Source organism: Sus scrofa, chromosome 13 (assembly GCF_054392235.1).
Source record: "Sus scrofa isolate SSC_HxYL_T2T_F1_AM1 chromosome 13, Sscrofa_HxYL_maternal_Yorkshire_Landrace_v2.0, whole genome shotgun sequence".
Lineage (NCBI taxonomy): Eukaryota > Metazoa > Chordata > Mammalia > Artiodactyla > Suidae > Sus > Sus scrofa.
The window spans coordinates 198,398,067-198,411,409 of NC_139395.1; the positions used below are offsets into that span (position 1 = coordinate 198,398,067).

Below are 13,343 nucleotides of genomic sequence, written 5' to 3' on the forward strand. Positions count from 1 at the left end.
AGCAAGATTATAGCTGGTTGATTTAAATGAAATTAGTGGAAAGACACTTTAATAGTTCTGAGATCGGAGTTCCTGTTGTGGCTCAGTGGTAACGAGCCTGACTTGTATCCATGAGGATACAGGTTCGATCCCCAGCCTTGCTCAGTGGGTTAAGAAGCCAGCATTGCTGTGGGCTGTAGTGTAGGTCATAGACTCAGCTTGGATCCTGAGTTGCTGTGACTGTGGCACAGGCTGGCAGCTGCAGGTCTGATTTGACTCTTTGTCTGGGAACTTCCATATGCCGTGCATGTGACACTAAGACAAAAAAAAAAAATACTTCTGATATCATATACACAGGAACATCTTAAATTAGAGGAGAGTGCCCTCTCTCTCTATACACACACACACACACACACACACACACACACACACACATATAGTTCTCTCACATGCAAAGGAAAAAAAAAATACTTAAAAGTCAAAATATATTTGGTGTCAATTACAGTGCCTGTGTCTTAGTCCTGGGGCAAGTAATTCAAAAGAAGGATAATTCTGCTTTAGCTTCTCTTGACCCAATTTCACATTCTTCACTAACTCAGGCAGTTCTTTTTGTTCAATCCCCAAACTCCTCCACATAGTGGAACTGTAGCAAGACTGCATTTTGTTTGAGATTGAGAAAGCCCAAGATAGTGAAACTTTTTTTTTTTTCTGCAATCATTGCCTACACAGTAAGCAACAAAAGACTAGAACGAGCTGTATTCTAGAAACCCTTCAAGCATATGAACAATGGCCCAAAAGAGCCCCTTTCGACACACTGTAGCAGCCAGAAATCAATCGGTGTAATGCAACCTTAGTTCCCATCTCTCCCCTTAGTGTTCCAAATGGGTTAGTAAAACTTTACGGTAATTGGCAACAAAGGCAGTGCAACAATAGAACATAATCCTCCTGGACTTTGTACCCGCTCTCATACAAAAGTTCTCTTTGGCAAAATTTATAATAGTACTAACGCCAGGTATATGATGCGTGCATTTGTTGATTTTTCTCAAAGTCTGTCTTCCAGGCATATAAAAATGAGAATAAACTTAACATCCCTGAAAGGCATATTCATAATAAATTCTGAACTGCTTGGAAACTGCAGTTTTCAAGTTTAATTGCCTTGTTCCTCTCTATGAATCTATAGTATTTCACCGTATGAGAGGAATAAATGGAAAAGATGATTGGGACTCATGGATCCTATAAAAGAGGGAATGTGATATTTTTACATCTACTTATTACAATTCTTTGAGGCTTGATTAAAATAATTCAATACATTCTCTAATAATAAGAAAACCTCAGAATTGGAGGTTTGGGGGCAAAAATTAAAATGAGCATTGCTGAATACAATCATCTTGTCTGAACCTTAGTTTAGTTTTTGAAGTCTTTTCATTTTTTTTAAGTATCCAACTGCTTTTTTTTTTTTTTTTTCCTGTTTAAGTCAGAAGGGTTAAAGGAGAAAGGATCTAACATTGGTTGTGTCTCCTCTTTGTGTCAGTCATTGGTTAGTATCTGTATTATCTTTCTTCAAGACCATTAAGGTACACATTTTAATCCTGGCCTTTCAGATAATAAATACAAAGTTCAAGAAGACTAGGTAGCTTGCCAAACTTGATGTGTAGAATAACTGGTGGGATAAGTTAATGGTGGAATTCACCCATGCCTTTTCAATGTTTGAGAACTGTATGTTATATTTTGGTCTTCATTTTGATTATCAAATGCTTACATAAAGTATAAAAGATGGGACTAAATGTGTACTTATCCCATTCCGACAGTTTACATATAGGGAAGGAGATTTCTATTCTACTCCCGAGAGAGAAAATTATGGGTTGAGTGTTAGCCTCAAGCTCTCTGTTCCCCATTCACTGTCTCCTTTGGCCAGAGGAAACTGGGCTGTTAGCAGACATTTGGTCCTGCTCAAAACATCCATAAGACATCCATTAGATATTTTGGTCCATAAGACATTTGGTTCTTAAGTCATTTACTCCATACCAAAAGGTTCTTGAAATATGGTTCTATTTAAAATGTGTGGGAGTTCCAATTGTGGCTCAGTGGGTTAAGAACCTGATTAATACCCACAAAGATAAGGGTTTGATCACTGGCTTTCCTCAGTGGGTTATGGATCTGGTGTTTCTGTGAGCTATGGTGTAGGTCACAGATGCAGCTTGGATCCTGCATTGCTATGTCCGTGGTGTAGGCTGGCAACTGCAGTTCTGATTTGACCCCTAGACTGGAAACTTCCATATGCCACAGGTGTGGCCCCCCCGCAAAAAAAAGTAAATAAAATAAAATAAATAGAATACACATGAGCATATTTGGTCCATGCCAAATTATCAAGGGCTTTTTGTTGTGAACACATGTCTTATGGATGTTTTGGACAGGACCAAATGTCTTGCAGGAACTGGGCATATAGTTAAGTCATTTCTTATGTTTTTGGTGAGTTTATTTTCAGGATGACAAGGAGGAAAAACCTGTTTTTAGTCCCAGGATTTCTTGCTTTACACAGATTTTTTTTTTCCCTAAGTCATTCCAAATATTTCTCTTAGGGCATCTTATCTACCTAAGATGTCTTCAATAACTGTGGGTTATATGAATCACTCAATGAATCAATAAACAGACAGATAAATAGAAAACAGAGCACTAGTTTAGATATTTGTTGCTAACTTTTAAAGTTTTTAGAAATAAATTTCTCTAAATATATTAAAATTATTTTTTCCATTTATTTTTAGTTAAAGGAAGCCATCCTAAAAACATTTTTTCAAAAACTGTGTTGAAAGGTGATTTTAGATGTTGTAAATAGTTTTTCACTGGTCTGAAGAGCAGTTTTGTTTTTCAGTATGTTGTGCTGCAATATGGGTAACACCTGAAAAAACCAGGCAGGCTTATCCTACCATAAAAGACCTCTATGAGTTTAGAGGTATGATAATTTGTTAAAAATGTTAAAGCATTTTGATGAATGATTCTCATATCACTGTGCTTTTCAAACATCATGCCAACCATTTTATCCAAAATTATTGTCTTGTCCAGAGAGTATGTGAAATTTCCTAAATGCTCTCTCCTGTTATGTATATATAACATTTGCTATACATTCCAGTAATACAACAATGGCAGTATTATTTTAGGAGCTGAAACTCTATACAAAATTGCCTTAAAGGAATTAGGTACACATCCAGACCATTTACCATGAAGATTAAGTTAGGACCAGAGAAGACACTTTAGTTCACCAGCACAGTAGATAATTACTAGGAATCCAGAGAAATTGTCACTTCAAAGATGCATATGAGAAGTCTGACAATGTAGGAACGTAATGAAAAATTGTTGAATCAGTGAATCCAAGGCTATTTCCGTACTGATTTGGCAACCATACAATGTCAAGAGAGAGCAATACAATATCACATGTGCAGAGAGAACAATTAAAGAAAAAAATTCCTTACATCTGTTGAAACCTGCATCCTTTCTGGAAAATATTTTTTTGTATTATAATTTTCTTTTTTATAATGATTTTTATTTTTTCCATTGTAGCTGGTTTACAGTGTCCTGTCAATTTTCTACTCTACAGCAAGGTGTCCCAGTTACACATACATGTATACACTCTTTTTTATTACATTATTAGGCTCCATCATAAGTGACTAGACATAGTTCCCAGTGCCACACAGCAGGATCTCACTGCTAATCCACTCCAAAGGCAATAGGACACATCTATTAACTCCAAGCTCCCAATCCCCCCCACCCCCTCCCCCTCGGCAACCACAAGTCTCTTCTTCAAGTCCATAGAAAAGAAAATCATGGAGAACATTTTGATTGTGGTTGCAGCATTCACAGTAATAGATAATAAGATGGAGGACTGGAGTGAGGTCAGGTAATCCAAGCATTAATTAGCCCCAAAGATAATGTTACCTTTCGGTTAAATTTTAGACTAAAACTATAAATTTACCTGCTCTAGTTTTCCTATTTATTAAATATGGATACTATCAACTTGTATTATCAGAGAATTTGCCAGAGCCCAAAATGAAATTTTAGTGGAAACTTTTAAAAAATAAGATAAATATTATTATTATTATTTTACTATTGAGAAATACTATTAAAACTGACCTGGGGTTGCTGGAGGACTGCTGGTTGTCAGCTTGTCTGTAAAAATAAATGACATTAAAATAACAATTACATTTTAAACTGTTTCTTAAGAATTCCTTCTTTTAATATTTTACTTGAGAGTTTTAAAAATTATTATGAGTTATTAGTATTTATTAAGAAGATATCATTTGTACCTGGATCTAAAAATAAATCATTTATGTTTTTATTGATTTTTAGAATTGTAGAGGAGAGGTTTTTAGATTGTAAGTCATCTTTTTTTTTTTTTTTTTCATACCGCTGCATCTGCAGCACATGGAAGTTTCCAGGCTAGGCGTTGAATTGGAGCTGCAGCTGAGGGCTATGGCATAGCCACAGCAACACTGGATCCAAGTTGCCTCTGCCATCCAAGCTGCATGTGCCACCTATGCTGCAGCTTGTGGTAACAGTGGATCCTTAACTGTTATTCTTAACTCACAGAGTGAGGCCAGGTATTGAACCCTCATACTCACAGATACTGTGTTGGGTTCTTAACCTGCTGAGCACAATAGGAACTCCATCTTTTATTTTTTTTTTAAGATGATGTTTTTCAGTTATCAATAACTAAAAATAAGAATTCATTAACTTCATAATGGCTGTGGACTTAAATTTTCTATGTTAATGTGGTGTTATTTGAAATACAAGCTTGAGAGACACCTAGACAATGGGCTTTAGAGTACAAAGGAATTACTTTTAATTCCTGACTTTGACAATTAATAGCTGTGTGACTCTAGGGACATTCCTTATTACTTATTTACTTTAAGTAGGAAAAAAAACACCTCTTTACCGAATTATTCTGAGAATTAAATGAGAGAATATTTGTAAAATATGGTACCTGGTCCAAGTAGATACTTTAAAAAATAGATTTTTCAAATATCATAAAAATGGTTATGATTATAGATAATACCAAAATAAGTATCTTTATTGTTTTAAAGCAATTTACAATTTATTTTATTTATTTATTTATTTTTTTGTCTTTTGTTGTTGTTGTTGCTATTTCTTGGGCCGCTCCCGCGGCATATGGAGGTTCCCAGGCTAGGGGTTGAATCGGAGCTGTAGCCGCCGGCCTACGCCAGAGCCACAGCAACGCGGGATCCGAGCCGCGTCTGTGACCTACACCACAGCTCACGGCAACGCCGGATCATCGTTAACCCACTGAGCAAGGGCAGGGACCGAACCTGCAACCTTATGGTTCCTAGTCGGATTCGTTAACCACTGCGCCACAACGGGAACTCCGCAATTTACAATTTAAAAGTATGTTTATATAAATTTGATATTTGGGAGGACTTCTGAAATATTCAGAAAAAAATTTATTATTCACAATTTATGGGAAGCAGATTTTCAAAGGTGAAGTGCCCAATGATTCTAGTAGTTGGCAGAGGCAGACTTAGTGTTCAGATCCCTGACTTATTTATATGATTTTTCTACAACAGAATGCTTTTACATTTTAAGATAAATCAGGTTAATTCTAAAATTATTGATAATTCCTCTAAGCACTCTTTTGATAGTAGGTATGATCCTCATAAGACAAAGTGAAGTTCTAAATTTTATGAGCAGTAGTGACAAATTGTGGTTAGAAAGATAGGGTGAAGAAGATGCTGGAATAGAACAAAGTTAATATCAAACCTTAGATTATCCTTTCCAAAGAGTGCAATACATCTTGAAAGTTATCATTTCATTGTCTTTTAAACACTTTTCCTCATTCCTAGTGACCTTACAAATATATTTCATTTCCAAGGCTGCATGATCAGAGCCATATTTTGAGATTTCTCTCACACATACACATCATACATGCATACGTATGTACATAGAGTTCAAAATATGAAAGGAGAATTGAAATAGGAAATGTATATCATTACATATATAACTAGGCATTATAAACTCTGAAATATTATGAACTACATTATTCCTAGCCAAATGTACGCTTTTGAACATTTCGATATGAAAACTAAATGTCTCAGAAAGAGCTATCAGAAAAAAAGAAAACTGAAACTTTCCCTAATGTCATAAAGTTTCATAGTGTCAAAAGTATATATTTTAAAAGGCCGTAAATACTGACCTGAAGTTGTTGAAGGGCTTGTTGTAGAGTAATTCTCCAAAGACTCTGAAATAAAGTTGATTAGAAGCTAGTCCTCACAGTAAAAAAATATGTATTATAGAACATCAAGTACAGTTTGAATATTCATTCAAAGGGCATATGATTTTTTAGAGTTCCCATTCCACTCTGTCTCATCCTGAATGTACCCATTTATTTAATTACTTAACCATTATTTGATTGTGATACATTTGACAGATTTCCAGCATCTCTATATATTCCATCTATAAAATTTACTTGTGCAATTGTTTGCTTTATTTTACCCCTTTAAAAAAGATACCTATTCATTATAGTTATATAAGAATAATTTACATTTAAGAGAAAAAATATAACACACCAGATCTCATCAGACCTAGAATCAATAGTCTTACACCAAAACAAATGGACTCTAATCTTTCATAAAGTAATATCTACTGGGAACTAAAAACAGTTTAAGTATAAAGTGTTTTCCACATAAAAGATTAAAAACAAGCTATTATCCTCACCCTTTAACATGTTTAATATTTTTAAAAACATAATGACAGCTATGTAAAAAATAAACCAAAGCATATCTTACGAAAAACCCTGATCTAATACGTTTGTTTTTATTCGAAACAATATTTATGGTAAATGAGTTGAGGTCTATCTTCTTCTAGATAGACTGTTTATTACAGTATTCATTACTACATTGTCTTCTTTCTAAAATATCTATAGCAGTCTCATAAATGATATATGGTAGAATATCAATCAAGAAGATAACAAAGTACATTTTATAAGATTTTTTCATAAAGAAGACACTTTTTGGATTATGCTTGATTAGACAGTATACTATATAAAAATCCAAGGTGTCTATGAATTTATTAGTTTTAAAATGTAATAAATTTGAAAATTGACATGATGCCAGTGAATATTTAACTTAAATACCTAAAATTAAGCTTGGTATTAGGCTTATAAATGTGTTTTAACACAGTTCAACAAGTTTAATGTAACTTCAAATTGCAGAGATATTCTTGACTTGATATTGTGATATAATTTATTGCATTTATAATACTTATTCTAAGCTAGCTCAAAGGATATGATTTTAGGGAATAAACAAAAGTTTTTAAAACCATAAGCTCCCCTCTCCCAAATAGCGCAACTGTAGGAAGTCATGAAATTGTTTCAGCACACCTGTCAATTCATTTGCCATAGCAGACCTTCAGAAACTTATGCCCATTTAAATAAAGATAGCAAGAAAACACATCTAGCTGGAAGAAAATTGACTATTGAAAAAATAATCAACATTGTTCAAAGGCAAAACCATGATAAAACAAATTCTGGTATAAAGTCTCAGAGCAAGTCCATCTGGGTCAGAATCCTTAATCCAACTCTAAATAGCTCTGTGATTTAAGGCACTTGACCAACATGTTAGGTACGTGTTCTTATATGTAAAATGAGGGTAGTAAAATACTCTTAATAGCATTGGTGTGAGTATTAAATATGGTGATAGAAAAAACACCTGCTCTAACTAGTAAGAAGTAATATTTAGCTCATTTGAATTAGGCAAAGATCCAAAACTGTGTATGTTCCAGCAGCTGTGACAGAAGGGACCAAACCATCAATAGAAGAGACACTTAAGAACTGTGGCTCTCCATTCACTGAGCAAAATAGTATAGAGCAGAAAGCTTAGTGAAAGAGAAAACTGTGCTTGATGAATCTGTGTTGTACAGTAAAGCAACTAGAAGCTGGCAATTTCATACCCACTATTACAAAATCAAAAAAGGAAACACATAATGTTCTCTGGTGGCAAAGTGGGTTAAGGATCCAGTGTTGTCACTGCTGTGGTTCGGGTCACTGTTTTAGTGAGGGTTTGGCCCCTGGCTTGGGAACTTCTGCATACCATAGGCTCAGCCAAAAACCAACCAACCAACCAACCCTCCCTCCCCAAAAAAACTCAAAACACCCAAAATATGCATGTTTAAACAATTGATTTAGAGGCAAATCTATACTCACTGATCTCATTCTGATGCAAAATTATTTGAACTAGCAGTAGGCTATTTAAAGTTTGTCTTGGAGTTCCCTTGTGGCACAGTGGGTTAAGGATCTGGTGTTGTCACTGCAGCAGCTCAGGTTGTTGCTATGGCACAGGTTTGATTCCTAGCCTGGGAATTTCCACATGCTGCAGGCACAGCCAAACAAAACAAAACCCTTCATTCTAAATAAAAAAAATTGTAAATAAATAAATTTTGCCTTTGTTCTACTTGATGTGGATATTTACTTATTGATTCGCTTTCCAATATCTAAAAATTTCTGAATTCCAAAACATATTTAGCCTCAAAATGTACAGATATGAGATTGTGGATCTGGATGGGTGACAAATTACTATTGTTTTCAAACAAAATAGGACACAGCATAAATGTTTGTTGAATTAAATCGAATGGAAGATAACTTGAATGAAAAATTTAGAATAACCTAACATTGATAGACATCACTGTCTTATTTTTGATGACTTGTATCTCTTCCCCTTTCATTTATTTTTATCTTTAAAATTATGCATCATTTTAAAAATAGTTATTTTTTTTTATCAGTAAGTAACTGGGATGAATCAAAATCATTATCCCCTCTTTTATTTTCTCTCCTTAAATCTTCAATTAGAGCCTGGACTTGACTTTGTAATCTAGTAATTCTATGACACTATCAGAAAGTAATGAGTGTCACTTTCTGATGAAGTGTTCCTGGAAAAGCAGGGTGTGCTTGGCCAATGCCAAAAATGTGATCAAACCCACAAACATATGCATGCCCAAATTTTCAGAACCGTTTGATATTTTACAAACTTTTTCTGATATTTTTCTTGAAATACAGTTTCTCCAGATTTCACTTTCCATATGTAGATGTGTAACATCAGTTAATAAGACAGATTCTTAAAGCACAGGGTGATCCCAGGGCTTCCCCGGTACATAGCCTGAATTTTAATTTTATAGCTTAATGATTCAAAAAAAATCAAATAATATTCACAGATACCTGTGATATCAATGCTATTCACATCAATATGGAATGCGACTAGTTGGCTGGATTTATTTGCTTCAATGCCTTGAATTAATTCTTCTTTTATATTTTCATCTGACACCCACTGGGCAAAGAGAAGGTCAAATATGACTATAACACTGCCATTTCTGCAAAGCAAAAAATGATATGAGAAAAAAAAGTCAGCCTTCTTCAAATCATTTGTGTTTGATGTAGGTAAAATGTCTGAAATTCTCCAGTTATCCCCTTGTCAATCCTTATTGCACCTATAGTGGTAGGTCATGTCAAATATTATTTTTATTGCATAGGTGGAAGAAAAAGAAATTAAAAGATTAAATGTTTCTCCGAGAACACAAAGGCATATCCAGAATTAGAACCTGATTTTTCTGAGTTCCACGTTAGCACAATGATCCCTAGGCCACACCAGAGTCACTTGTGTCAAATTAGACAAAATCACATGATATCAAGACATTTATTCTTCTGTTTGAGAAAATGAAGAGTGTGGATTTATAATTTTTCACAGACGGCTTCTTGGAAGAATTCTAAAGTTGTTTCAATGATTTCAGAGAAAATGTTTCTATACAGTTTATGAGGGCCTGATAGCAAGCTTATAGCAACTAATTTATATCTATTTTTTCTTCTCTATTCTTAATAAAAAATGTTGAAATATACCCTGATTTCAAGCTGTATAAAGAAGACAAACATAAGTGGATTATTGGGGATTTATCAAATATTCAGTCTCATGGTAAAGGGTTAGTATTATCTTGCTTACTCATCTCTAACCATAATGTTAGAATTCAGTTATAAGGCCCAAGTCATCTTTTTTTTCTTCATCTCTTGCGCTTAAACATGAATTTTAAAAGATTTCTTCACTGGTGATTTAAAGTTTAAAGAATCATAAAACTGAATATATTTTTGGTGCAGTGGGGATATTTGAAAGTTTTTTGCTCTTCTATCTACTTTTCTACTTTCTACTGTGATTTTAGGATCTGGTCTTTATTCTGTACCTCTCAGTAAGCTGGGGATACTCAGAGTTTACTTGGATCCTTAAGAGGCAGAATAAAGAGGCTAAATTTTGCATAGTATGTTTCTGGTTCTGAAATTTAGGCATTTACATTCATATTCTTGTATTATCTAGAAGTTAATGAGTTTCTTAAAGGACTTCGTCAACTCCTAAAGAGTTCCTTATGTGTCTGTCTATATGTCTGTCTTGACAGAACTTATAATGAATGTATTTTTTTTTCTTCCGAGGATTATATATAGTGTCAAAATGTTCCTGAACGATCACAGTAGGTTGGCATTTCCACATGGTAATCTATTCCTTTTTAGTTTCTGTGCTACTGCTTAGGTTCGTAGTTTAGCAGAAGTGATTTCTTTATATGAAGCTAGCTTTTCACTACTGATGTGAAAAGGATACTCTGATGAGCAATTGCACATTTCACCTCTATTAAATATACTATTTATAAACATTAGAATGTTTTAACTTTCAGTCATTTGATTAAATCACAGCAACCAAATCTTATAACGATTTAGTTCTGGGTTCCCCAAATTTATTCACACATGGAATTACTTGTTGTTCCTGATAAAAACAGATTTTGTCACAGACACTGTTTTTATCTACACCTCCACACTTATTAATTTTTCCATGCAGGCCAGGCCCTAATTTTTTTGAGAATAAATCTTCATTTTCTCATGGCTTCCCCAACCATTCCTCATGTCAAAGGTGATTTTATCCATGGGCATGTGTCTAGATCAGTGGAATTGAGAGGACACTGATGGGAAACTTCTGGAAAACTTTTATTTAATAAAAAAGGCTCACAGTGGACTACTATTCTTTTTTTGTTGAATATTATATCTACATGTGATTGCTGGAACTGTCATATCTATCTTGGGACCACGAGGCAAACTATACTTGATAAGCTAAAGACAGCATAATGAAAGAATGAAAACACCCAAATTCTTGATTATGTCACTGACATTGTAAAACTGAACTAACTTTTATAGCAGCCTCTAGATTCCTTGTGCTGTCAGATGAGAAACTCTTACACTTGAAGGCACTTTTAGTCATGTTCTGTAAACTGCAATTTAAAAAACAAATCCTAACGCCATAAAATTCTCAGACTTCATCCTGTATTTATTTAGACAAAAACTCGAGAAAAGGGAGATGATTCTATTTTTTGCCTCTGATGTTGGCCAGCATTGTACTTTCAGCAATAGGATATTGAGATGCAGAGTAACATAGGTAACTTTGCCTAGTGTTACATAGCTTATTAGTATCAGAGAGAGGAATAAAACTCAGAACCTCTGTTTCCCAGATGCGTTTTTATATAGTCATCACCCTGTCACCCTACGCACCACTGCTGTCAACACCATTATGAACTATTTGTCAACGGGAAAGAGAATTCAATACATTTACCTAGAGGCAGGCCTGGGTTTTTATTATCTTGCATTGTTACTAGAGCTTTATACCCAAAGAGATGCAGAAAATCACTGGTTGGAATTTTGGGGGTGATGGAACGGATGTTTTATTTCCTCCATACTTTGGAGAGATAGAAGCTTCTCTCCTTTTCCTCCCCCTCTCCCCCTTGCCTTCTCTTCTCATTCTTCATTCTCCTTCCTTCTCCACCTCCTCTTCCTCTTCTTTTTCTTGTCTCCTTAACCGCCCTCACTCCCCAAATTCTTAAATGGACAGAGTTAAGTGTATTTAAAATAAAATGAGAGTGAACAACATCCATTACTTTCTCTGTCTTCAATTCCCATTCTTCACCTCATCCTTGTTACACAGCAGATAGTTTTATTTCTGATTAAATTGGATTTTTCTCCTTTTGTAACTTCCATACATTTCATTTGACTGAACACTTGCTTTTAGTTTACTTAAGATAGGAAGTAGAAGAGGCAAGCTACTTTTGGTAGAGAGGAAACAAATTTGGAATTTTCCTTCACTGAGTTGAAAGTAATTGGATTAGCTCATCTTCAAGCATAAAACATCTTTGTATGAAAGATGTGTTTTCTTAGTTGTGAATTATATATTGCATTTAATAATTTATACAAGGACAGAAGTTACATATCCTACATCCACATAGAGTTGGAGTCTTTAAAATCGTTTTTTTTTAATACAATGTAAATGCTGAGATAAGAGAGATATACTGTAGAAATCAGGAAAACCACAATAAACATTTGTGTTTCACCCAATAAGAAAGCTAAAACTGTTATTTTAGTGGTTTAATAATGATCTCTATCACTGCTGTGAGATTAAAGTTATTTGTTAAGGTAATAAGGATTATTCTGTTAGGAAAAAAAAAAAGAAACAATGGCCATTTTCATTTCAAAGTACTTGTTCTAGTGGACTATCTGAATCATTTTTTAAAGCAGATAAATCCTATCATTATACAGAGAGCCTGTGTGCAATAAATCAAATGTTTCTTATCTCTTATTTTCCTTAATGATATTGATAACCTCCAGGGTTGCTGAGTAAAGAAAAGTCTTTCCTTTACTAACTTTGTGACTCATTTGTGTTCAAAGGGCAAAAGAAGCTTCATATTGCCACAAAGGGTAAACAGCACTTTATTAAAAGAATCAAGTGCTAAATGGTCTTTGATTCAAAGCACTTTCCACAAAACTGAATAATAGAAAGTGTTCCCAGAGGAGGGTAAACCATTTGCTTGCCAGCAGAATGGCTCTAACACACACACACACACACACACACACACACACACACACACACACACACACACAAAGAATTTAGCAGAGGGGCAAGAGTTGACATTAAAGATTTTTAAAAGGAAGAAGAGATAGGTTAATGACTAAGTTTAGTATCATGAGTGCTATAATTTGACCATATACGTAAGGATGGGATGTGAGCTTCATTAAAATCAGAAACATAAAAGGAACTAGGTATTTTAAAGGATTTTTAGATTTTTTTTTTTTTTTGGCAGTTAGTGTGGTTATTGTTAGTTGAGAACAATAGTTATTCTATTTCTGGAGTTGATCAATTGGGGTTTAAAATGAAAATAAATGCTAATTAAGAGTCTGCCACTTTTTTCCCGAGTGGAACCTATCATTTTATATATGCTTGTTTAAAGTAAACCTACATATTTGCTTGTTACTTTCATTCCTGCTTCTGAATTTCTTATCCTTCTCAGTCTCC

The 13,343-nt window shown here is 34.3% G+C and overlaps 1 protein-coding gene across 2 annotated transcripts in view; it reads right to left on the minus strand.

The window, feature by feature from the left end:
- TMPRSS15 (transmembrane serine protease 15) overlaps nt 1-13,343 on the minus strand; it is a 172,326-nt gene that overhangs the window by 139,092 nt on the left and 19,891 nt on the right. For both annotated transcript variants that reach the window (XM_021068532.2, NM_001001259.1), the window contains 3 exon segments: nt 9,194-9,345; nt 6,179-6,223; nt 4,105-4,140 (listed from right to left, as the gene is read on the minus strand). In XM_021068532.2, the coding sequence (XP_020924191.2) occupies nt 4,105-4,140; nt 6,179-6,223; nt 9,194-9,345 (233 nt within the window).